Below are 25,000 nucleotides of genomic sequence, written 5' to 3'. Positions count from 1 at the left end.
ATAACATATCTTGATCCATGCTCAATCATCCAGGTAAGTAAATCACAAGAAGTCACTTGGATGAGTGATGAGATGTTTCTCCCATTGAAAACGCTACGTCCAGAGGAACAGAGTCAACCTTTTGGGATCAAATAACGTAGTCAATTAAAAGCTGGTGTATATAGTGTGGTGACTGTAGATTAGTTAGATTAGTGAAGCTGTGACACCAATATAGTGGGAGGTCCTGGTTTTTGTTGCCGTAAGAGTCACCTCTTGCCTCACTTGAAACACCATAATGCTGTAACTTTAGCCGAGTAAATGTAAATAATATCAGTTTGCTCAAAAAACAAAACAAGTTATTTTTGGAGGAAAAAGAGGCCTTGATTAATATTTGAGAATCTACTAAAGAATGAAGAGCTTCATTATACTTTGTAAAACTTTACTTCCACAAATTTGTTACTATGCAACTTCTTGAACGTGAGGTTGATAGTCAGTTCAGAAACTTGTATTGTAAGTTCAGAGCGTCCGTACCGGATTTAGCCAGAAAGAGTGTTTTTTTTTTAAAAATAAGCAGCACGTAGGATGCTAGTGTGACTTTTAATAAATGTGCAAAGGACATAATAGAGAATACTGTTTGTTACTTCTCTGTATCTGTTTCTTCCTCTATGTCAGGCTACAGCAAAAACTCTAGTGCAGCAGGAAGAGCAGCTAAAGAAGATGGAGACTATCAGTGCTCTTCGGGAAACCAACAAGATGCTGAAAATGGACCGAGATAAACTGGAGCAAGAACTGCAGCAAGCTCAGGCTAAAGTGAGTTTGCACTGCACTGCATGTCACCGTTTGTCTTCATGCTTGTCTTGGCCAGCTCCGTCTTCTTTTTTTCTAACTGTAACCTTTCTCTCCAAGAGCTATAACTGACGAAGTAACTTCTCTTCAATGCATAATATTTTCACAAAAAAAAGATTGAACGTTACAATCTGCAATAATAAACAACTGAAGAGAAATGGCTCTGCTACTGGAAACAAGTTCAAATAACGTACCCCCCTTTACCTGACATACTTCACCTTAAGCAGTTGCAGCAAATTTCTATAACAAAATGTTGTGGAGTCAGTTACAATACAGATCTTCACTACAGCATACCTGGAAGCCTACTGCAACTACTCTTGTGTACAGTATATACCACGTTGGTTACTTTTTGTGCTGCTGCAATATTATCAGGCAGTTCTATTTATACCCGTCAATAAGAGGCAAGAAGCCGCTGCTATGTTCTCCTAAACAATAGATGCCACCGCTCGGGCAATATCTCAACATAAGCACTTGTATAGGAAGGGAAGAAGTCAAAACCAGAAGAAATGACTTTTTACGTTTTTTTCCACAAAGTTACAAGTTTTCAAACTGTAGCAATATCTCACTATAATTGTATATATCTCTAAGCTTCTGTACTGGAATGTCATTAAAATGGCAGTAAAAAACCAACACGATTGTATACTTGTGTCTTCAACCGAGCTTTGCATAGGGCCAAGTTACAGAAATCAAAAGGTGCACATCAGCTGAAGTGACACAAATACAGTGACAGGGGATTTCTAAGAATCACCCCGCAGTTCTTCAGCTTGAGACACCTGAGTTAGAAAACACAAACACTGCAGTTGTCTTTCACTCGCGAGGGCAGTCATGGAACGCAAGACCTGCGTCTCATCACTGTCTGCGTGCTTTATTTATACTTTTCTGTGTGTGTGTGTGTACAAAGATAACGTCACTCAGAGCAACGGGTTTTTCCCTTTTCTACATCTGTATGTTCTTGTAAAAGAGCTGAGGTTTCTCTTCTCTACATCTGAATGTTCTCTGAAGACAGGAAGTGGTTAGTAGCTGAATAAGTTCATCATCACAAAAGTTATTAGGTGAAAAGTCACGTAGACATGTAGATTGCTTAGTGATCAATAAAAAGGGCACATCTCATGAAGCTGATCACATTATATACAATTTTTCCTCTGACATACAGAGAGTCTGGTGTCAAACATGCAGCAAGCTTTAAAACGCCCAACATTGTGTCTCACCAGGTCACAAAACTCCAGTCAGACATCAGCCCTCTGCATCACTCTCTGTCTGTGCTGTCAGAGAAGAATGGCTCCCTGCAGGCTGACAAGAGGCTGTTGGAGGAAGACCTTAAACGATTAAAGGCAAAAAATCAGGTAATGCCTGAGGTTGAGTACATGTGTAAATGCTTTTTTTCTCTCTTTCATTTCTGCAACACTATAGTGGCTCCATAGTGTAGTAGTTTATACATGCAGTCAACAAGCAAAAGATTTAGAAGATTTGTGATTTTGATTTTTACAGCAACTGATCAGCCAACAGAAAGACGGTGATGTTGAGGAGAGACAGAAACTCACCACGGAGAGAGAGGCTCAACAGAAGCGCATCACACAGCTGGCTGAGGAGACAGCCAAGCTGAAGGCTGAGCTGGCCAGGTAGAGCAACGCACAGGCGCACACTCACAGGCTTACACCTGTTAAATACACTAACGCCACAAAGGTGAACTGAACGTAACTGAATGCATATACCTACCAGGTACTTTCCCAACTCTAGTTTCTTTTGTGTGGTTTGTACCAGGCTTTTGCAGTTTTGCTGCCTAAGTGATCAGAACCTAATTTCCAGCAACTCAGTAGAAAATTGATCAATGCATCCAAAAAAATAACCTTACACAGATGATTATGTGTGAATCAGATCCAGTGCGAGTGGAAATTCAGCTCAGTCGCAGCTACATGGCCTCAGAGAGTCTGTTGCCCGCCTGACGTCCGAAAGAGACTCTCTGAAGAAAGACCTGGAAACAAAAAACAATGACATTGTGGAGAAGAACAAGACCATAACCCAGGTGAAGAAGATTGGACGACGCTATAAAACCCAGTACGAGGAGCTCAAAGCCCAGCATGACAAGGTGCGTCGATTGGTTTGTGGAAACGGTTTGGACCCATTGAGTGTGGAGAACAACTGCAATGGGGATTTATGTTTGTCTTTTCCAGCTGGTCAGTGAAACAGCTACTAAAGCAGGAAGCGAGGTGGCTCCAAACCAGGAGGTACAGCAGGAGTTGAAAAAAGCTCAGGAGCAGCTCAGCAAGACCCAGGAGGAGCTGAGTGCCCTGAAAGGAGAAGTGCAGAAAAAACAGGAGGAGGTGAGCAAAGTTAAACATGACCAGCGCAAGTCTTTATTTTTTTCCAACTTAATTTTTTTTATCATATTTACCAAAAAATAAAAAAGGCTCATGGAGGGAGTATTTAAGATATTTGGAACAAAAAAGTTCTGCTCTATGCATCTAGATCAATTCCTATCCAGTTAATCAGCAGTCCACCCAAATAACTTTCATACTTAATGATTGAAGTCAGTTCAGAGCAAAAAATATCTCCTAGTTTTATTTATCACACATAATTATGTGTGATATTTATGTGTATTGAGATACAGAGATGCAACAGTGGTTCTGTTTCTTTTAGTTTAATTGTCAGTTTTTCACCAGGCCCAGAAGTCCCTGCAGGAGCTGGAAGGAGCCCAGAAGGAAAACCAGCAGCTCAAGGAAAAGATCCAGGAGGTCCAAAACCAGCTGACACAGGTACAGTTTGACAAAGTTAGGTGAAACTGCCTGCAAGTCTTTATTCAAAGATGGGAAAAAATGAACACCATATTCAGATAGCTGCTAGCTCAGATAGCGTGTAGATTCATCATGCCATTGGCTCTGTCATGTCTTTGATTCTACAGCTCCAGTCCCAGCTGTCCCAGACCCAGACTCAACTGCAGCAGAATCAAAACCAACTAACCCAAAATCAGAAAGAGCTTCAACAAGCCAAGAGTCACACCCAGCAGGTGAGAATTCTCGCAGGAACAGGGATTTTACCTATTTGCTAGATTTGTGGTTGACCTTTTATTTATTTGGAATATTGGTCTAAAGACTGTTAATGCACATGAGCTCCATCACCAGGTCTAAAAGAATCCCAGCCAGTATCTGAGAATAGGCCTACAATTCAATTCAATTCAATTCAATTTTATTTTATTTATATAGCGCCAAATCACAACAAATGTCGCCTCAAGGCAGTAACCACATTACCTGCTTCCTTTTTTCTTAAAGGTGCAGAACCAGTTAAAAACAGCTCAGTCTCAAGCTCAAGCCCGTCAGAACCAGATTCAGCAGCTCCAAAGGGAGCTTCAGCAGGCTAAAGAAACCCTTCAGCAGAACCTCACCAGTCAGAAAGAGCTTCAGCAGACCCACCAAACCAGCCAACAGAGCCACGACCAGGAAATCTCTAGCCTCAAGACTGCTCTGAGCCAAGCAGAGAGTAAGGTGAGCAACAATTATTAACAATGTGAGGTCATGTGATGATGTGATGACCCCCCAACTCTGTGATGTCAAAGAGTTATCTTTTTTTTTCTGGTGCTGATATGCACCAAAACTATTTTTGACAAAACAAATTCTTTGCACATTTCACATCTTCATGTAATATTTATGTAAATATTGTCCCAGGATGATAAAAGGCTCAGTTTGCATCACAGCTAATGACAGTTTACTTCTGCAGTCAGCTTGGTGATGAGCCTTCTTCTTTTAACAGTATGTCGTATTTTTGTCATATTTGCAGTAAACTAACAAGTAGTTTCTGTATCTGTGCTTACCTCCTAACAGGTGACTGAGCTTCAAGGCCAGTTGGAGAGCTTACAGAAGGTTAGGAAAGAGATCAACATCATTCAATCGATTTTCATTGGATTAGTAATGCCAGTCATATCCCCTTGTATTTTTACCTCTGTTATGGGATCGTCTCAAAAAAAACGATCATTCAACGTGGTTTTCCGTTTGTGCTAAACAGATAAAGTTGCAGGAAGACTGAATCTGACAAATTGTTAAAGTAGTGAGTGAAGGTTGTGTTGGTGTGGCCAAAAAGGGTAGAGCAACAAACATAAAAACCAGACTTTGACTTTGACTGTAGTTGAAACCAATAGTAAATACAGGATTATTTGGTTTACACTTAACAACTGAGTTCGGTTACAACAACTACTTGCTTATTTGTGAGAAAAGGTTCTAGTTTGTGTTAAAGTAGACTTCACAATGTTATTTTAAAAAGGCCTTTCTACCAGACAGACCTGAAGGGAAACCTTTGCCATGAGCAGTCTTTTTTTCCCCAAGTTGCAAAGTGATGACACTGAATACTCAAACAGCTTGTTTGTTTTTTGCTTTTTTACTGTAATCGTCTAAACCAGTGGTTCTTAACCTTGTTGGAGGTACCGAACCCCACCAGTTTCATATGCGCATTCACTGAACCCCTCTTTAGTGAAAAATAAAATCTGATTTTTTTCAAATTCAAGACATAGATATGTTTTTTATTGGTGCACAAAATGAGCCGTGCATGTCACGGTGGAGGCTCTGCCGAACCCCTGAGACCGATTCACCGAACCCCTAGGGTTCGATCGAACCCAGGTTAAGAACCACTGGTCTAAACACTAACCAAACAAGTACTATTTGAGGAAGAAGACTATATTAGGAACTGTGAGTTGTTAATTAATGTCCTCTTCTTTCCTTTAAATTTAACATTCCTTTATTTAACATAATACTTTTTTCTCAGTGAAATTTGGAGAAAAAGATTTAGGCAATTCAAATGTCTTGCATAAAATGGTATTTTAATCTTTTTGGCACGTTTACCTCCCCTTCAGACGGTTGTTGAGCGTGAAGCAGACATAAAACATCTGAAGGAGCAGCTAACTGAAGCCAAACAAGCTAATGAAGCAAGCCGAACCGCACAGGCCAGCCAAAACCAGAGTTCCCAGTCTGTCCACTCAAGTGATGCTAACGCAGCTGCTGAGGCAAACCAGGCACAACAAGAGGAGCTTGCAAAACTCAGACAGGAGGTATCTGAGAATCCTACATACTCCAAACTACATTCTAGTCAAACTGTCGTTTGATTTCCCTCCATAATCGTTTAATGCAAGCACAGTCTCTTATGTTGAATTTTACGCACTAAATTAAAATTAGATGTTGTGAAAGCAGTTTTTTATTTATTTCTTTTTTATTTTAAATGAATGTTTTCTCTAGCTATCTGAGAGCAAAATCAGAGAGGAGCAGCTCAAACAGCAGATGGCAGACAAAGAGGAAAAAACGAAGAAGGCCTTCCTGGGAGCCAAGACCAAAATCAACCAGCTAAACAGTGAGCTCAGAAAAACTATAATGTGAAAATCTGCTGACAAATATCACCAAACAAACAAGCAAATATGCTTAGCGTGACTAAAATTTGTGACTTGCTTCCTTTACCTTCAGGTGCTAAAGAGCAGCTCAGTCAGGAGGTAGAAGAACTGAAGCAGAGTAAAGAGGACCTGGAGGTGAGAATGAATGCCCTCAAATCTCAGTATGAAGGACGACTTCTTCGGCTGGACAGAGAGCTTAGGGAACGGAGAGAGACACAAACGCACTCTGACACCAGAGAAGAAACACAGGACCAGAGTGGAGCTAAGGTACAGGATGGACTGTATGTATGTTGTATGTCGCAAAATTAAGAAGAAAGCCAAAGTGGTATAAGAAAACCTTCTTTACAAGCTAAGATGAAAATATTACAGAAGCAAAGTGTGACTGACTGTGCTAGAAATAGAGCCTTTATTATGAATAACATAACCCACCATTTTGCGTTATTACAATAGTATTTCTATGAATATTTAAATATTTTATTTTTCAAAATGTTCCAAAATTCAAATGTGAAACCTTGTTTGTCTTAAAATTGAGGTTTTAACAATACAGATATTTTACAAATGGTTATATTTTTAAAATTACAAATTGTATGCTTTAAGTATTTGCAAATTTCTCAAAATATCTTTTTACAACTTTGAGGAAGTGTTTTTTTTTTTTTTTTTTTTTTTGGAGGAATTGAATAAGTTTTTTGTCTAAATTGCAACAGTAAAAAAATGCATTTTTTCCTGTAATTAGTTTGCTTTGGCTTTGCTAAATTTATTTCCATCATGTGATTGTGGTAATGATCAAGAACACACCTGTTTGTCCTTAGATGGGTGATCAGACGAGGTCTGCAGACCAGAGACAGATATCGTTGAAGAGTCCTGCACAAGACAGAGGAAGGTAAACTATAAATTGCTCTGAATGATTGTAAACGTTTCATACAATGTCAAGTCAGTGGACGTAATGAGGCTGTAGTTTGATGAACTTAAAAACCACATTACAAAGACGCTAGTATGAAAGAGAGCTTTTCTAAATGTAGAACAGACACAACAAATCGCTTTTCTCCATCAGTTCCACTCTGTCTGAGCCTCCCACTGCCAACATCCGACCCACCCCAAGTACTCCATCTCCTAGCAACAAGCCAAGTCCCTCTCCTGGCAGCAAGGCCACGCCTCGAGCCAGCATCCGTCCTTTGGTTACCCTGGCAACTGTCCCTGTCCCAACACCTATGGCCACAGTAATGCCAACCACACAGACCGAAAGCCAAGAGGGTAAGAACAAGAAGGCCATCCATTCAACAATTTTCTTCTAGAAGAAGACAACTGAAATAAAAGTAGATCTCTGTTGGAGATGCACTTTGAGATTTTGAAGCAGTATGTGTCAGTATATGTCAAAGTGAAATGTGTTTCTCCTAGCAGTGCTGATGAATACATCAGCCTCTGTGCACTCTACCAGCTCCAGTATGGTGAATACACCCACCTCCATATCTCAGCCAAGCAGCACTCAGGCCACAGCGTTTGTTCAGCCCACTCAGCAGCAGGCAGCCAGTCAGGATGCAGGGCCCAGCGTGGAGGCAGAGCGGCCATCTACATCCTCATCCCCCTCCTCTCTGAGTGTAACAGGTCAGAAAGAGAAGCCTGAAACTTTACTCACAAAACACCTCAACAGTAAAGAAACAAAATATAGTACTGAAAATGTTGTTGGCCAGATTCTTAACTGAGGTCCTGGTGTGTTTTTGTGATGCCACTAAAGCATCTTCAAAGCGAAGCAGAGATGATGATGAGGAGGAAGAAGAAAGCAGACCCGAGAGCTCACACACACCTCCAACCATCAAAAAGCTACGCCTCAAAGCAACAGCAGCAATTCAGGTAAACACAAAAACCCAGAAACTAGAAATAGAAGTGCTGTCATTCTTAAACTGTTAGTTCTAGGGTATCTTAGGTTGTGTGAATGCAGAAATGCTGATTAAAGACAGACCTGTTCCAGGCCACTTGAGTTTTGCAAACTGATGAAAGTCTGGGAATTTTAACTGATGTCACGAAGAAAAGTCCAGAGCTTCCTATTTGATATCTGCAGTAGGAGTCATTTTAATCTGTTGTGTCAAGAATACATCTGTAAAACCTCAAAAGCTTGGCACGACATTATCAGTTGTTTTGTTGTCTGTGTGTGTTTAATAAATGTAAGTCAAACTATGGCCCTTGGTGTGTTTCAGGTGGAAGGTGATGAGGAGATGGAAGGAGAGCTCAGGGATGAAGAACGGCAGGATTCACCAGATGATAATCAGGTCTGTTGTCAAGTCAACTCTTCTGGTTCAAGTAAATGTTGGTTGTCGTATGACCTTAGAACTTAAAGTTAGTCGTTAGCTGATAGCTAGTTATCTCTGCTGATTTCTAAATGCAGAGATGCTTTTGAAAGCAGCTACTTTACCTGATTTTCCAGCTCTAGCCAATGAAAAGGCTGCTTCTGGATTAGGGATGGGTATCGTTTAGGTTTTATCCGATACCGGTGCCAAACCGGTACTTTTGAAACGGTGCCGGTGCTTAAACGGTGCTCAAACCGGTGCTTAAAGAATGGAGAACACAAAATTGGTCCAAAAACCTCTCATGTTCAGCTGTTTTTTTTGTAAAAAATAAAATAAAATAACAATGTTAGCCTTTTCTGCAGCTATGGGGCATATATGGTATCACTCTGGGCTTGAAGCAGTGCTTAAACAATGGAAAAAACACTAACTTTGTCCAAAAACCTCTCATGTTTAGCTGTTTTCCACTTTTTCTTTGGTCATTTTAGCCTTTTTGGCCAGGGTGAAGGGAGTATCTGCCATCAAACAAGAAGACAGCCGCATGTAGCTATGATGATGTTTGCTAGTTCACCTTACATGCATTAATGTAATAACGTGGTTAGCCTACTCAACGTAAATTACACACGAACAACATTAAGCTACTCACGCAGAGAAGAACGGCTGCTGCTGCATCATCATCCCTCATCATTTCTGCTACACTGGCAGGGCTAGGGGCCAGGACTCTCCTCTTCGGGTTTTTGGGGGATGTTGCTAACTCCAGTCCGATAACAGGCACCACACCTGCAGTAGATGTGCTCGGTGTGAGGTCTCGCAGCAAGCTATCAAATACGGCACATTTCTCGGCTTTAAAAAAATCCGCTATGCGTCGCCAGGTGTTTCATCGGATTTGAGGTGTTACCTCCTTTGACAGTATCACAGTATCAGCTTAAAGCACTTGTTGCAGCTGCTGAGTTTGCATCTTTTGCTGTGAAGTACAGCCAGACGTTTGACCGCTTTGCCTTGGGCATTTTTAATCTGTAGCTCTGCTCTAAAAGAACACGTACCTGGACCCGCCTACTATCCTCGGAAACGTAAAATGATTGGCTAGAATCTAAAGTGTATCACAGCTCAGGAAAAAAAAAGCACCGAAATAAAGCACCGAAATGTGCGCTGCTTTTCGGTCTGGTTACTACCGTTTATGACAGAACGATACCCATCCCTGTTCTGGATAGTTTCTTCAGATGCACAGTATTCAGGCCTTTGGTTCATCTATCCACTGCCAAGTTACATTTAAGATTTCAGATGTACAGCATGGTGAACAATTCACAATTATAAACCGTATTTCTGAAATGGTTGACTAAAAGCTGTCTTGTGTAAGTTGTAACATGCAGTGGGTGTGATTTGCATCTATTCTGCACATCTTGTTCAAAATCGGGTATGCAGAGAACACTAGCAAGATGCTATGATGTTGGAATATAAAGCGCACATTAAAAAAAAAAAAGGCTCACACAACTGAAATGTCTTGTCAGATTGTTTGCATATGAACACAAACAGGCCTGCAAAGGTGTGTGATAAGACCTGATTTTTATGTTTGGGTGTAGGAGCTCCCAGAACAGAGCTTCCCAGTCTTATCGGGGGACGACAAGGAAAGTGAGGAAGAGGGCGTGTCCCAGTCTGTTCCCACTGACCTGATGTCCTCCCAGGGCTCTGCCATCATCCGAGATGTGATTGTGATCGACACCGACAGCGAGAGCCGCGAGAGTAAAGATGGAGAGGAGAAGGAAGAGGAGGAAGAGGAGGAAGAAGAAGATGATGAGGTGCTGCTGCTTGTCACTACCTTATGCAAATGTTTTGAGTTTGAATCTAATGGCAGGTGTTAACTTCTAACTTTGTCTGTTAGTATAAAGAGGAAGAGGATGATGATGAAGATGACAATGATGCTGCTGACAGCGGAATGAGAGCGGGAGAGGAAAGTAACGAGGAGAGCGGAGAGGCCAAAGAGCAGAGGCGGGAGGAGCTGACAGAAGGCACTAACACCGAGGAGAGTGTGTGTGGAGCATCCTCAGGCTCACAGCACCCCAGTGAGCCAACAGCCAGCGGTGAGCACCAAGGCCAGCTCACATCTCATCTCATGCATGCTTCTCTCAAAATCGCAACCTGACACACTCATCTCTTCCAGGTGAAGGCAGCGGTGATGCCCCATCAGAGTCCGACCACCCTAGAGACCCTTTACACCTTCCTCCAACCTCTGCCCCCTCACCTTCCTCATCCTCCCTCACACCCCGGATGCCACACACACGAAGGCCCCCACACCCACTCCCACCTCGCCTCTACATCCAGCCTCCTGCTCCTGAGCTGGGTCCCCCACAAACACAGGTGATAACCTAACACACATTTCTTTTTTTTCTTGTTGTTCCATTCAAAATATATGTTTTGGATTTAGAGTGAGCTTACTTATCATGAACAGGAGGCAGGTTTGTTATCCACATCGGCTAAATGAGTGATGCAGTTAAATTAAGAGTTTAGTAGAAAGATGCCAAAAGCATTTTGTTTAGATTCATCTGAGAGTTTTAAGTAAGTCAAATTAATACATATACTGTCCAGTTATTTGGTGTTATATAAAGCCACCCGAAATCACAATGCCAATCAGCAAAGACTGATTAATAATACCGATCAATAGTGAATGGTAAAATCGTTACATGAAAATATAAGAGGAGAAGAAAGCAACACTGACAGTAATGGTGTCTGTGTGTGAATCAGAGACAGGCCTCTCAGCTGCGCAGACCCTCGTCAGGACGTGGACCTCAGCTGACTCCTGGAATAGGCAGTATGGTAAGAGATGTGTGTTGTGAACTTTGACCATATTATTCAGTTTCTGTGGATCAGCTAGCCTAAATGTGCCTGTGTGTTGTCAGCAGCCTTTCTTTGATGATGATGACAGAATGGTTCCCAGTACTCCCACTCTGGTTGTTCCACATCGTACTGATGGTTTCGCTGAGGCTATACAGTAAGAGAGCGAGAGAGACACACACACTCACCTGGCTCATAATGTCTTCCATCATGGCTGATGTTTGTAGATCGCTGTATAAGATTCTGTATATTATCCTGGAACTTTATTTATTTATTTTTTTTAAAAGAGGATTAAGTTTCAGAGGCAAAATAGTGAATATAGTGGTTGAAAGGTGACTTTTGTGTTTGTATGGAAGAAACTCGCATTGCTTTCAATGCACTGTGGGCTGGAACACAATAAGCTCAGGTTGTTCGGCCTCCGATGCCTCAAGATGTTAAAGTAAGGAAACTATGTCAAAATATTTCAGTTGAGCTCTGGATGAGAGACAGAGAAGTGACAGAGAAGCTCAAAGTGCAAGTCATAAAGGGACTACTTTATAGAGTCAGAAGTGGTCTAGAGTTTGGTCAATAAGTTGATCTTTAAGAGGAGATGGGACAAATATAAATTGATTCAAGGCTGGTTTCCAGAACCTGTTGATTAGGCCTCATATTTTATTTGAATGGACACAATATTAGGATCCCTATGTTTTCTGAAAGCAAAATAAAGAATAATCCAGTTTAGGGCCAAAGACCAACTTCACACAATCTACTGTTTTTAAGGTATGATAGTCCATCACGCACTAAAGATTCCCATACTTTACTCCACTGCTTCACTTTAACTTTCCTTCACCCCGTTATTTTGTGTCTTAACTGGACTGTTTCTAGACATAGTGGTATCATATGATCTCAGACACATTATAGATTTATTAACTCAGGGATTTTTGAGGTGAGAGACAGGACAGTGGTCTGCTGCTCCCTGTGTAGAGAAACCTGTCAGTTACAGTGTCCGTATTTCCAGCAACCAGGTAAATAAGTTAAAAACAATTTAACCTTTTAGAGGGGAAAACTGCAACCTGGTACAAAACTAGTTTAAAGTGGCAGTGAGAAGTGATTTCCTTTTAGAAAAGAATTCAAGTGGCCAATTTTAGCACTTTTGTAGGGGATTTTTTTTCTTTCTCTAATTGCAGCAACTAATTCTAGAAGGAAGCTGCAGATGAAACATATGTTCTTGAGTGAAACATGCAGAGAAGGCAAAGGAGACTACAAATGTGGGCTGCTGAAAAGATGCATTTTAACACGTGTTTAAGCAGATGTTTTTGATCTCCTCAGCTCACCTCAGGTAGCAGGTCTGTCCACCAGATTCAGGTTTGGACCCCCTGAAGATCTGCTGCCACAGACTTCAGCCTCACACTCTGACCTGGGACAGCTGGCTTCTCAAGGAGGTACTGCACAAACACTTAATTGTAACTTATGCATGCAGTCTGATACTTGAGTTAAAACATTCATTTTTTGTGTGTCAAACTAAATCTGTATGTAGGTCTCGGTATGTATGAATCTCCTCTGTTTCTGGCTGCTCATGATGAAGATGGAGGAGGAAGGAGTGTCCCCACCACACCTTTACAAGTGGCTGCACCAGGTGAGAAAAACACACAAACCCCGAAGACCAGATTTCCTCAGTCGGCGCTGTCCAGCTCTTGGGCTCAAAAGCTCAGTATCCCCTGTGTCTCTGTTTCATCAGTGACAGTCTTCACTGAATCCCTGCCCTCAGACAGCAGCGACAACATGGCGTCCCAGTCAGTTCCCATGGTAACTGCCTCTACTGGAATGGCAGCTGCTACAGATGATGGAGATGAGGTGTTCATGGAGCAGGAAGTGGAGGGGTGAGCTTTTAAGTTTTCAGTTTTAATTTATGTAGGATTTACTGTCAAATGATTTTTTTGGACTTCTCATAAAAATCTAAAAAAGAAGCTTCTCACGTGGTGTTAAAATAGATTTGTGAGAGAAATGTTGGCTTTTATTTTAAACCTGACACCGCTGGAAGTTTTCTCTGATTGTGCATGTGTTTCCAGCCCTGGAATTGAGTCTACCCTGGAGAGTCAGACAGACATGGAATCAGCAGGACAGCAAAGTGATGATGCGTCACTGCCATCTACCAGCCAAGACCCTGGTAACGTATTCTGTTTACTGACCGATAGATGTCAAAGCAACCATATCCTGTGCAAAGTTGTTATAAAGGTGAAAACTGTCCTCAATTAATGTACTTTTAATGCTGGAAAATTGGACATTTGAACATTGGGAATCTATGAGGACGAAGTGGCTGGCTTCGAAAGCGAATCAGAGGAACTGCAGTTTTTTGAGTTTGCGCTGGCTTCATTTTTCAGCCCAGTGCATTCTGTCTGTTTCCATGCTTAGTCCATATATAATCCATGGTGCAGACTTATAGAACCTTTAAACCCCAACAACACTATTAGCAGTCTTTTTTTTTTCTCCTGTCAATTTAATTAAATGTTTAATATAAAAGCTGCCATTAGCTCATTAGTCTCAAAGGGAATTCCATTATTTTGCTAATGAAAGACGTTGAAAAGCAAAGCAAGCAACATTTTTGCTAAACTGAACTCGTCAGCTAAAGCTTTCATATGTGCACAAACTCTTGTGTGATGTTTTTTTTTCCTTCTTTGATTACAGACACAAGCAATATGACGCAGCGCCACACAGTGGCCAGTCAGCCTCTGGTGAGCAGCCTGTCGAGCACAGGACCTCGAGGAGTGAGACTAATCAGCCGCAGAGGTAAGGTGTCAAAGCTTTAAAGGACTATCCTTCTGGGATGGTTGTTAACCTCTGCCTGTGAGAATATAGTGTACACTCACAGAACTGACTCAGTTTTAAATGATAAAGCAGTTTATTGAAGTGCATTAAGCAGAGAGCAGCATTACATTCAGGGAACAAGAAGAGTGACAATATGGTATCTCACTGATCGCCTCACACATTTTTTTTTTTTTTTTTTTTGTCGTCTTTCGCTAATATTTCAGGAACCTTCTCTCGAGAAGGGAGGGGAGGAGCTCTGGGAAGAGGAGGAATCTCCTAATGAAGATATCACCAGTGAAGACTTAATCATCTTATTCAGTAAAACATAAACAAGGCAACAAATTTAATGTCAATACATTTTAGGTCCACGTAAAATCAGACTATTACTGGAGAGATCTGACAGGTGTGACTTCTGATTGTGTTATTTTGTTAGTTTATTTCTTTTTTGTCCTCTGATCTTTGGTTGTTTATACATGTGTTTTAATAATAAAGTGGAAATATGAGGAGCAGCAGTGTCATGGGATGCTTTTTATTTATAAAATGAAGAATATTTTGGAAGGATGTAGTGGAGGATGTGAAGATCAATTATCTAAACAATGCCAAAAATATTTCTTTTGAATTGATCAAATAATAAAATTGCTCCACATGTTTTGCTTTTGTTTTCTATCAGTGGAGACAATCACTGGAATCCACTTTTAATGAAAATAGCTGTGAATTACACTTCTTTTTCCTCAAACTGTGGGCTGGCTTTAGATAATCCTTAAAGGTTATGTTGCAGTTCATGATGGGTAGAATAACTTAAACCCACCATAGAATATGTGGTGTTGTGCTGGATATACACTCGTATGGTTAACATGTGGAGACTGTAAAAATTTGTGATGGTATTTATTTGACCCTTCCAGATATTATAAATGTCATATTAATGTATGAGGAAAATCAGCAGCAGACTTATTTATTATGAGGCTTTTTTTTGCGCGTTAACAAAGAAAACACAACAACAGGCCTCCTGCAGGACTTTCCTAAGGACAGCGCAGCCAAACTCTGATAGAGTTGGCTGGCTGGGGAAGGGCCGTGTTCTGGCCAGCCATGTTTGCAGAACTGGTTGCCACAGTAGTTTGGCTGAGGATGGGCAAAGGTGCAAAGGATGCAGATGGATCAGGCTTGGTCAGCACTGGCAGGTCACCCGAAATCTGGATGCTGAAGAAGAGAGCTGCAAAGATGACAGAACAGGTGTGAGTTTAGTTACTTTGCTGATGCAGTATTTATGGCTATATCTGCCTACATCAGGGCAGTAGAGGAGACAATGAATACAAAATTAACATATGAACCTATACTGCTTATCACAGTGTCATGGTGATGTTCCTCCAAGTCTGTTGCTCTAGTAGTTACATTTTTGTTTTAACAACGACCGGGTCTTTTTGCCTAAACATAAAACTGTGGCTACAAAACTATAAATGAATTCATTGAAAGTCCATTAAGATGCCAAGGTTCTTTTTGAGACCTTATCCTGCCATCATTAAGATTCCATGTGGCGGGGTGTAAGTAAGGCTTAAAGTGTCTGGGTAGGGATCTTAAGACTGCAGGTAGTTGATAGCTGGTGTAGTAGGCTGCCTCTGATCAATAGTGGTCATTCACAGTGGACACAGTTGTAATGTCCTGCTTTTAAGGAGGGGAAGGACAAACCGTGTTTTAGAAAGGATTCACACAAAGAGAAATAATGGTCCCCCAAACTTTTGGCATGTTGTTAGCACTACATCTTTCGTGGTGGCCAGGTACACCTTTTATATACAGGCTATGGACTGAACCAACAAAGATGAGACGATGTGTAATCTCTACTGCTATTAAAACTTAATATGTATAAATAAAATGCTCTGATTGTTCTTACGTCCAGAGAAGACGTAGTGATGGTATATGCCGCTCCCCTGAGGGCTGGTCATGGACAGAGCAGAGGTGATGGGGGTGGGGAATCCCTTCAGAGACACTTTGATGTTGATCTCTCCACCCAGAAGAACTCCTGAATGTCAGAAATAAAAATAGCATGGTATTAAAAAGCACAGGACCACTTAGTCCAACATGGTTACCAGCTCTTTAAAGCTAAAAGGAACAGAATTTAAATAATTTGTTGAGCTACAAACCAGTATTCATGGAATTTCTTGGTTTCTTGCTGCAGGAAGGAATGCTGTCTGGTGGGAATGTGAAGCTCTGCAAAATTTCTCCTAGTGGACAAATATAGAGATATCATTACTATAGATTCATTCTACCTGTATGTTTTGTTCAGTTTTATATAGCCTTTTATATACTGTTTAATTGTGTTTATATTTAATCTAAGTGCAAGGTTGAATCTGCAAAAAAATAAAATAAAATAATGACACTGTTACTGTAGGCCCTGCCATAACCAATGATGTCACTGGCTTCATCTCTGGGGACCATGAATTTTGTGGTGGGGGGGGCATTTACAGTGTGTGGAAACTGTTAAATTGGGCACTAGCATTGGCACCATGACAGTGGAGTTATTTTGGGTCTGTCTTTGTTCCTCACCATTCTTAAAGAAGTACACAGTTTCTGGTTTGCTCCTGGTGGCCGGCACTGCCAGTGCAGCACTGATGTGTCCTGTCAAACCAGGGAATTCTGAGACCAGAGGTTTGGGGTAACCCGGCTCCATCACCATGTTCCCATCTAAACGCCAGCACTGGTCCCCCTGGAGACAAAGAGTGATTAATACATCCAACATCCATCAGCACAGAGGGTGCTTTTAGGACTGCTCTTCCACTATGATTTCCCCCTTGTTGTATTCATATAGCTAGTTGCTGTAAAAGGTCATGGTACAGTAATCCAGTACTGAAAACTATATCCTCTTTCAATGTGGTAAGCAACTGTTATATTTAGTTTAAAACGTCAGGTTCTGACTTTTAAACCTCAAAACTTTAATGAAAACGTCCAGGATGATGCTTATAGATTATCCACAAAGAGGTGGTCTGGCTCAGCTGATATTCTACACATCTAATCTCGTATGGAGTGCTTTGATTAAGCAGTTTTAGTCTGCTCAAAGTTAGTGTGCCTATACAAGCTGCTTTGCAACCCACTTGCACTCGGCCTCCTCATTTCATGTTGTGCACACTATAATCAATGCTTTATTGTTTGATGACTATGCTGTGGTATCACTAATAACAACATGCACTTTAGACATTTAGCAGACACAAAAAAAAAGAAAAGAAAGAAAAGGTGACATACAGGGGCAGCTTTAGTTGTGATACTGTGACGGATTCTAGCAATATCTATACCTTGATAATGTAGGTGTTTCCTTGGCAGTTGGCACGTGTGAAGATGGTGTCGATGGGAGATGAGATGCCCAAAGTGTCTGTGATACTTTGTGGCTGACCCACAGAGCGGCTGATGGGATCAACGGACCAGAATAACTCGCCTGCAACACACACAAACATACATACACATATTAGGCACATCACATAACCTGTAAATCACATTACATAATATCACTGTCCAAGTGCCAACCTGTAATTATCAAAATATATAAAATTCTGGCCACTTGAGGCCAACTCCCGAAGTAAATCACTCTGCTCAATCACTTTGTATTAAAACACCAAACTTTAAAGCATTACAAAGCAGGTGTACAACCTAGTACATCTTTTTATTTGTTTGTTTAAGAATCTGGATTTTGCTAAGAGTTAAAGTTGGAGGTGTGGCTTCTTTGATTGATAGCTGTGTCAACATAGTCAGCTGTAGTCACTACCTGTCTACTAGGCTGCTGTTTGCTCTGTTTGTGCCTTTTGGAGAAAGTAAAATTGAATTTCTCAGAAAATAGTATAGATATGTTATCAGTCTGTTACTTGGCTCTAATTAACTCACACAAACACAGATGTATAACTGTACACACACACACACAGTTATTTGATTTAGCCTGCTAACCAACTTGCAAACACTCTGCCTTCTCTTCTAAGAACGGTCATTTCTTGCTCCAAAGGGCAACATGGCTAAAAATGCTAATGTTGATGCTTCAAAATGCAGAACCTATAAATGAATTGATAACATCATAATGTATGATATATACATGGACAGTCTATAGCTAATATGCTAACATTAATCCAAATGAAAAAACTGTTGCATGCTTGCAACAACCTGCAGTCACTAAACTTCACAGCATATATTGGCAGAGGATATAGTTTGTCCAGCACAGCTACAGAACATATTAACCCTAACCCCTCACATGGGGTGGCTGTAGCTCAGGTGGTAGAGCAAGTCATCTACTGATCGGAAGGTTGGTGGTTCGATTCCTGGCTTCCCCTAGTCTGCATGCCAAATATCCTTGGGCAAGATACTAACCCCAAATTGCTCTCCGATGCATCCATCGGAGTATGAATGTGTGTGAATGTTATCTAGAAAGCACCTAGAGAAATGTGCTTGTGTGAATGGGTGAATGCATAAGTTGTGTAAAGCGCTTTGAGTGCTCAGAAGAGTAGAAAAGCGCTATATAAGAACCAGTCCATTTACCATTACGCCTAGCCATAATTTGACAGTCACAACACTCACCTTTAAATGCCAGAATGGTCCCGTTAATGAGCGCTGTCAGTCCATTGATGGGAGAATGGCTGCATAGGTCGACATCAGCAAAGACCCCTGCACGCACACATACACTTTTATGTAATTTAGAAGAAGCTTATTAAACACACCCACAACCACAGGGCACCTTCAGCTGCTTACCTGTTCCTGGTCCTTCAGATCCTCCATGCCCCAAGCCCTGTAATACATCTTGAAGAGTGCTGGGTCTGGAACCTGCTGGAACACCAAGGCCTATGAGCACAAAGAACGGCATTGCTGTGTACTGTAGTATGTTGGGAATTGTTTTTGAACAACTTGTTTTAATGAACCTAAAACAAGTTGCAAAAATCTTGGTTCATCTACAATTATGAAATAATTTCTGTTAAATAAACCTTGACTAAGCATAGATGAAGCAGCTCCTCCAGGGGATAACACAAGCTGGGCATCCGGTTTACTGCCAACAGCTCCATGAGCCAGGGGGCTCACTGGAGCACCAATGCCCAGAGACGGAGCATTATTGATGGGCAGAGATGAGCCAGGTGCTGGTGAGTATGGAGGTCTGCTGTGAGAGGAAGGGACTATCACAGGCAGCAGGCCAACAGGCATGCTACTCACACCTACAGGAGGAATGAGAGACATTACCTTTAATGACCATTAATCAAACCTGCATTTTGCTCATTTAAGAAAACTAAGTTACAAAAGAAAGAAAGTTCCAAACCATGTTGTAGCTGATTGGCTGATACAGCAGAAGGGGTGGAGTCAGATAAGCCAACAGTCAGTGAGTTGAGGAGGCCTGAAGAACCCTGACACTGAGCCCCAAGGTGCTCTGGGCAGCGGCGTCTTCCTACATACAACAACGGTAATGTAGCATTATTATTCATTTTTGTTACTCTTTTAAAGGAAGCTAATGATGGATGGATTTAGCATTGCTAGTGCTTTGTCAGTTTTGGACAGAGTAACTGGCAAATATTCAGTAATATTTGAACTGTATTCACCTGTGAAATATTCCTCACTCTCACTATTGGAGGATTTCCTGTTCCTCTGGGATTTCCGCTTTCCTGAGGTCGATAAAACAGAGCAGAAAAGCTTAAAATAGGAACTGTAATGAAAGCATTAGGAACATTCTTGTATTGATGTCTGTAGTAACTGACTACAGGCTGTGATGGCATCAGCCACACAAGGGTAAATTAGTCCATTTTTCACTTTATTAGTTTGCTTTGCAGTTTTCTTCATTAATATAATTCATTAGTCATTTGGTTAAACCTAACACTGATTATGAGGCGCGCACATGGTAACATTGTGTGGTTTTTCTAAAATGTTTTGTTATATTAATTATGTTTCTCTTTCTTTGAGTTACCTGGTTTGGGCGGTGGCTGTTTCCTGTCTGGGCAAAAGGCGTGGCTGAGGACTATGGGAACAAAATGCCTGCTCAGCAGGACCAACCATGGGCTTACCAGGAGCAGGGGTGTTTTAGGTTTAGTTAGGCTATTCTGCGCTTAGTTAATATTAGTGTGTTTTTGTTTTCCCCCCTATTGTGTTCAAATGGTTTGGCCAAATCATTATAAAAGCTACCCTCATGTGTCTTTGTAATTAGGTCAGTTTGTGAGTTAAGTTGTGTCTCATTTTGTTTTGTTTAAGTTTCTGGAAATTACTTTTCATGGAGTTATATTTAGTTGACCTCTTTTATGGGCCTGCTAAATATGTTTTTGAATTTTGTTAATTTTGAACTTTTGTGTCCTCTTTGCTTTGGCTGCTTGGTCCCTCACACAGGCATCAATACATTTTCCTGCAGTGATACCTGAAGCTGTGGCCCTTAGAGACTGGAACCTGCCACGATATGACTCTGGTGAGAGTGGCACTGTGGCGTCTGTCAACACAGAGAAAAATGAAAAACTAGAAATTAGAATAGAATAGAATAGAATAATCCTTTCTTTGTCCCACAAGGGGAAATTTGGTTGTAACAGCAGCCAGAAAGACACATTACCAACAAACAGTACACAGAACAGAAACATACACAATTTTTCTTTCTTACATATTTACATTAAGGACAATGGTTATTATAAATAGAGTACTGTACCATTATTAAATTAAATAAAATTAACTACAGATAAGAGGCAAACACAGGTTGTAGTGCGAATCGGTTGATTAAATTATTGCAGTTACAGCGCAGATGTGAACATCTATGATTGTTGGGAGCAGGTTTGATTGTACAGTCTGACAGCTGCAGGGAGGAAGGACCTGCGGAAACGCTCCTTCATGCATCGAGGATGCAGCATCTGCTCAAATCGCCTGTGAAATAACATTTGTCCTTAAAGACCTACAAGTTCAGATGAGTTGTGAAATGGGACATTGTGCTTTCTCTATGCAGTTGCAGCCGTGGCTGTGGATACTTACTGCAGTTCAATTTGTAGTCATGGCAACAGGTGTTGTAGAGGACACACAGTGGATCACATTCGCACAGCTTACCACGTCGGAAGACCTCACCACAGCGACCCTGACATGACTGTGCTGAAAACACAGACAGAGAGGAGCATGTCATCACAGGACAGCACGTTGCTTCAACTGGCTTGAAATTTAAAGCCGTGATATTCTATCTGCCACGGGATTTAATAAGATAAGAAAAAGACACACCACTGAAAAATTATCATCTCGTGTTTTACTTTCAGACAATCATGCACTTGGCTTCCAACCAGTAAACTTTTCAACCGTTTGAAGTCATATAAAATATCCTATTTTCTGTCACTCATTCTTTTAAGAAAGTTTCACTTCGATAATAAGGGAGTTATATATAATAGAACACTGCACACAAAGAATCCATCACTGTTTGTGCATTTAGGTCAAACATAGCAGCTGGACAGATGCTTAGTGCCTATTACGTTACAGCAAAATGCAGCATAGCTTTTCATTATATTATTCTTTTGGTTTAAAAATAAATAAATAAACTGCCAGTATAACAGATAACTATATTTTGTATTTGGCTGGTGCCAGTGTTGGACTTGTTGTCCAACTAAACATCATATCAAAGAAACAATTAGCTTAAAAATATTGCTAAGTATATATAAAGGGACAAAAGAAATCATCAAAGTTGAAGCAACTAGGTGAAAAGAACAGTTCTTTGGAAAGAAACCTCTAAACAGCTATAAAATTTAACACAAATAACAAACCAAAATGTAAAGTATAACAGAAGAAAGCTCTAGAACAAAATAATTAGAAACATTATATTTCCATGAAAATAGCTACTAAACAAACAGAAAGAGGAGGACAGATCGCAAAATAAAACAAACCCAAACAAATAGTTGTGTTCTGTAGTAATTAATACAGCAAACAGAAGAAACATAACAGGAAAAACAAAAGATCCATACAGCCTAAAACAAGCTTGAAGCGTTTCTGGGCTTCAGAAAGAAACATGATCATATTTTAAAATGGAGAAAAAAAAAACTTTTAAACACTGAAAAGCAAACACAAAAAAAGAAAAAAAAAGATAAGTAAGTGAGTTAATCTAACACAACAACAATAAGGGTACATCTTTCGCCATCTTACATGCTGTGATTGCAGCCATTCCCCAACTCTCTGTGAATAGTACTCATGGCCATTGATCAGTGGTCTTTGATGAGTGGGTTTTGGTCAGTGGTTGTTGATCAATGGTCATGAGAATTTGCATAATTATGATTAAGTAACTGACCTCACAGCCCATTGTTCCTTCAGTGGGCTGGTTTCAGTCACTATGCAAATTTATTGTTTATAATATTTGGGGAAACCTGCAGTCAGCTGAGACTGAAGAAGTCACTTGGATGAGTGACGAAACGTTTCTCCTACAAAACGCTACGTCCAGAGGAACAGAATCAACTTTTGGAGAAAACAACAATAATAGATTCATTGCTTCCACATCGAGTAGTTTTTCTGTTTTTATTCATCTGTGTTGTATCTTAATACTCATCTACAAAAAGAAGAGGTGTAAAGATGTGTAGACTTGTGTGTTTTTAAGCTTTGTTTTTTAGGGTGTTATTGTATCTGTCTCACCGACGGTGCATGTAGCCTCAAAGTCCTGGCAGCACTCATTATGTTGCAGGCAGCTGAAGTCACACTTACACTGCCGGCCTCTGTTGAAAACCTCACCGCATCGACCCACACAGCTGCCTGAAGACAGAAGAAATGTAACATGAGTCATAATTTAATTTCTATCTATTTTATAGTTATTGGGTTAAGTATTCCTTATTAGCATTTTTATATTATGCATAGTAGAGACATTATTTAAGATTTCTGTTTGTAAAATGCAAAATGATACAGCGCAAAACAGGACAAATGCATTACTGGATATTAGAAGATCAAAAAGGATGCATCCAAGGAATTGCCAGTGGAGTGATTTGGTATTTTAGGTACATAGCTAGAAAACTGTAGACAGATAAACATGGCATGCTAGGTACATAACTAGAGATCTGAGGATGTTAACTGTTTTAGTAAGTGCATTCTCAGACAACAAATAAAATTTTTAGACATCTTTTAGACATCACAGCACAATATAGTAGAAAAACAGATTAAATGTAAATGTTGATGCATACCTGGGCCAGCAGCAGCTGATGTCATACCAAGTCCAACAAAGAGAAGCCCCAGTGATATAATCATCATCACCATCTTCACCTTTATCCGTGAGCAATATCAGATCAGATCTAAGTGAGATAATCAGTAGTTAGTTACCTCCTCAGTGTGTCACCTCGCCTCTTCTACTCTGTCTGTCATCTGCCGTCTGTTGGTCTTATATATGAGACAAAAGCACACACGAACAGGACACTTTTAATTAGCAGCACACCCAAACACACACTGGCAGTACACCCACAGACTAATTAAAAACTGCCAACATGCATTTAAACTTCCTACACTGTCAGTAAATCAACTCCTACACAGAGTAACGTCTTTCAAGACTTAAAGTAAAAAGTAATTAGATTAATTACTCCAGTAACATAAATAATATTTACGTATTTGAGATCAAATGTGCCGTAAAGCACTTTGAAAGTAAAAAGGAGCACTAAATCAGAAGCTATGTTTACTGCAAGTATTTGTACAGACATTTGCTTCCGTGTGATACCACTCCTACCTGTTGACCTTTTGGCCACATTTTTCCAAACAACCAACTTGATCCAAAACTGATGTCATGTGGCTTTATAATCTTTTATGGTGGATTTTAAATAGTTCAACTTGGTATACGGGTCATAAAAAGTGTCTACATATGGGTAACTTTAACGAGGAGATGAACAGAGGCAAAAAGAAGAAATGACTGAGAGGGGTCCATCCGGTGAGGCATTTACTAAAGTTTGATGTATGTGCACTGATTCATATTAGTTTTATTTATTTATGCTCTACAGTAAAACAAAATTGATAAAAGCCAAATAGATTTTTTTTGGTGGAGGTGGACGCAAAATAATGGCATGGGGATGCCAAAGGAACCGGGCTACTGGTGTTAACTGATTATGTCACTGCTTATAGCGGTAGCAGCTATATCATTTTTGACAGATTATATGGTATGCTTCAGGTCATGTGCTCCATGCTTTTCTCTTCCCAAGTACAAGTTCATCTTTATTTCATCTGAAAAGATATTTTTTCTTTAAAAAAAAATGCAAATCAGATATTTTCTGGCAATGTCTAATCTGGCCTTTGTGTAATCAGTGGTTTCTGTCTGTATTTCAGTTTATCTCTTGATTGTAGATTTTGAAAATGATATGCCTCCTTCCTTGAAAGTATTCTTGACTTGGTTAAATTTTGTGAAGTTGTTTTCCATAAAAGGATTTTTTTTTGTGACAAATTGTTGATTTGGCCATTCTTAAATTTTGGATCTTTCTGTGGATTTATTTCTACACATATATTTCTCTAAACTTCCTATTCAGAGTTGCAGCGAACAGAGACCAAGTGTAACTTCAGCACTTAGAATAAACTCCACACCTCTTATCGCTTTAGTGTAATAAGGAAAAACAAGCCTAACCTGGTTATGAAACTGCTTATCAGTCAATTGTCCAATTATTTCTGAACCTCACAAAATATGGCACTATGTATAAAAAGGGCTGCAAATACTAAAAGGTTAACACAATATCTTAGTTAAACTCCAAATTGATTGCTTGATTTAAAATTAACTGTGGTAATAATAATAATAATTATAATAAATAACATAAATAACATAAATAATATATGATTTTTGTCATTTCCACAGTGCTTAGCAGTTCTGTTAATTCAGAATTTATGACTGACAACAACTATACTTGTTGTACTGGCAAACATCTACTCTAAAATATTGACAATAAATTAACAACCAACACAACAAAAGCCACACTGATGTTTTTGTTTGCCCATATCTATCCAAAAAACATGTCTAACC

The 25,000-nt window shown here is 40.1% G+C and overlaps 2 protein-coding genes across 8 annotated transcripts in view; one reads left to right on the top strand and one right to left on the bottom strand.

Moving 5' to 3' along the window:
* The window catches only part of LOC146498376 (nucleoprotein TPR-like), a 33,021-nt gene extending 18,433 nt beyond the window's left edge, over window positions 1-14,588 (top strand). Inside the window, exons 28-55 of one of the 5 annotated variants that reach the window (XM_085139817.1) lie at window positions 652-789; window positions 2,037-2,168; window positions 2,314-2,444; window positions 2,701-2,911; window positions 2,997-3,146; window positions 3,486-3,578; window positions 3,725-3,829; window positions 4,092-4,304; window positions 4,641-4,679; window positions 5,663-5,857; window positions 6,042-6,153; window positions 6,264-6,457; window positions 7,000-7,070; window positions 7,242-7,441; window positions 7,589-7,792; window positions 7,923-8,038; window positions 8,383-8,454; window positions 10,050-10,265; window positions 10,349-10,547; window positions 10,628-10,824; window positions 11,209-11,280; window positions 11,367-11,455; window positions 12,607-12,719; window positions 12,815-12,913; window positions 13,016-13,157; window positions 13,347-13,444; window positions 13,963-14,064; window positions 14,307-14,588. In XM_085139817.1, the coding sequence (XP_084995943.1) occupies window positions 652-789; window positions 2,037-2,168; window positions 2,314-2,444; window positions 2,701-2,911; window positions 2,997-3,146; window positions 3,486-3,578; window positions 3,725-3,829; window positions 4,092-4,304; window positions 4,641-4,679; window positions 5,663-5,857; window positions 6,042-6,153; window positions 6,264-6,457; window positions 7,000-7,070; window positions 7,242-7,441; window positions 7,589-7,792; window positions 7,923-8,038; window positions 8,383-8,454; window positions 10,050-10,265; window positions 10,349-10,547; window positions 10,628-10,824; window positions 11,209-11,280; window positions 11,367-11,455; window positions 12,607-12,719; window positions 12,815-12,913; window positions 13,016-13,157; window positions 13,347-13,444; window positions 13,963-14,064; window positions 14,307-14,362 (3,759 nt within the window). In that variant the 3' untranslated portion in view covers window positions 14,363-14,588. Of the gene's footprint in view, window positions 1-651; window positions 790-2,036; window positions 2,169-2,313; window positions 2,445-2,700; window positions 2,912-2,996; window positions 3,147-3,485; window positions 3,579-3,724; window positions 3,830-4,091; window positions 4,305-4,640; window positions 4,680-5,662; window positions 5,858-6,041; window positions 6,154-6,263; window positions 6,458-6,999; window positions 7,071-7,241; window positions 7,442-7,585; window positions 7,793-7,922; window positions 8,039-8,382; window positions 8,455-10,049; window positions 10,266-10,348; window positions 10,548-10,627; window positions 10,825-11,208; window positions 11,281-11,363; window positions 11,456-12,606; window positions 12,720-12,814; window positions 12,914-13,015; window positions 13,158-13,346; window positions 13,445-13,962; window positions 14,065-14,306 lie in introns of all 5 variants that reach the window. The other 4 variants (XM_085139816.1, XM_085139815.1, XM_085139818.1 and 1 more) reach the window with 4 other exon arrangements.
* An 81-nt stretch (window positions 14,589-14,669) lies between these two features.
* Window positions 14,670-24,754, bottom strand: prg4a (proteoglycan 4a). Of its 3 annotated transcripts, none has more exons than XM_085139821.1 (14): window positions 23,196-24,754; window positions 22,657-22,773; window positions 21,031-21,144; window positions 20,435-20,503; window positions 19,632-19,694; window positions 19,355-19,480; window positions 19,029-19,253; window positions 18,799-18,873; window positions 18,628-18,714; window positions 17,364-17,503; window positions 16,621-16,780; window positions 16,218-16,298; window positions 15,968-16,096; window positions 14,670-15,292 (listed from the first exon to the last, which is right to left on the bottom strand). In XM_085139821.1, the coding sequence occupies exons 1-14, from the start codon at window positions 23,266-23,268 to the stop codon at window positions 15,102-15,104; spliced, it is 1,650 nt and encodes a 549-aa protein (XP_084995947.1). In that variant the 5' UTR covers window positions 23,269-24,754; the 3' UTR covers window positions 14,670-15,101. The 3 variants fall into 3 exon arrangements, with proteins under 3 accessions (XP_084995947.1, XP_084995948.1, XP_084995946.1); XM_085139822.1 differs by having other exon boundaries at window positions 18,799-18,870; XM_085139820.1 differs by having other exon boundaries at window positions 18,799-18,888; window positions 23,196-24,753.
* Window positions 24,755-25,000: the final 246 nt, after the last annotated feature.

The sequence above is a fragment of the Neolamprologus multifasciatus genome, chromosome 18 (assembly GCF_963576455.1).
Source record: "Neolamprologus multifasciatus chromosome 18, fNeoMul1.2, whole genome shotgun sequence".
In the NCBI taxonomy this organism is placed as follows: Eukaryota; Metazoa; Chordata; class Actinopteri; order Cichliformes; family Cichlidae; genus Neolamprologus; species Neolamprologus multifasciatus.
The sequence above is the reverse complement of the archived record's forward strand: the minus strand, read 5'-3'. Positions and strand labels throughout refer to the sequence as shown.

Bases quoted from the DNA above. Each gene is read 5' to 3' on its own strand.
- prg4a (XM_085139820.1), bottom strand. From the start codon at position 23,268: ATGGTGATGATGATTATATCACTGGGGCTTCTCTTTGTTGGACTTGGT. The intron at 21,145-22,656 runs GTGAGACAGATA...CTGTGTTTTCAG, and splicing joins TGAGGCTACATGCACCGTCG to CACAGTCATGTCAGGGTCGC. The intron at 20,504-21,030 runs GTAAGTATCCAC...CTGTGTTGACAG, and splicing joins TGACTACAAATTGAACTGCA to ACGCCACAGTGCCACTCTCA.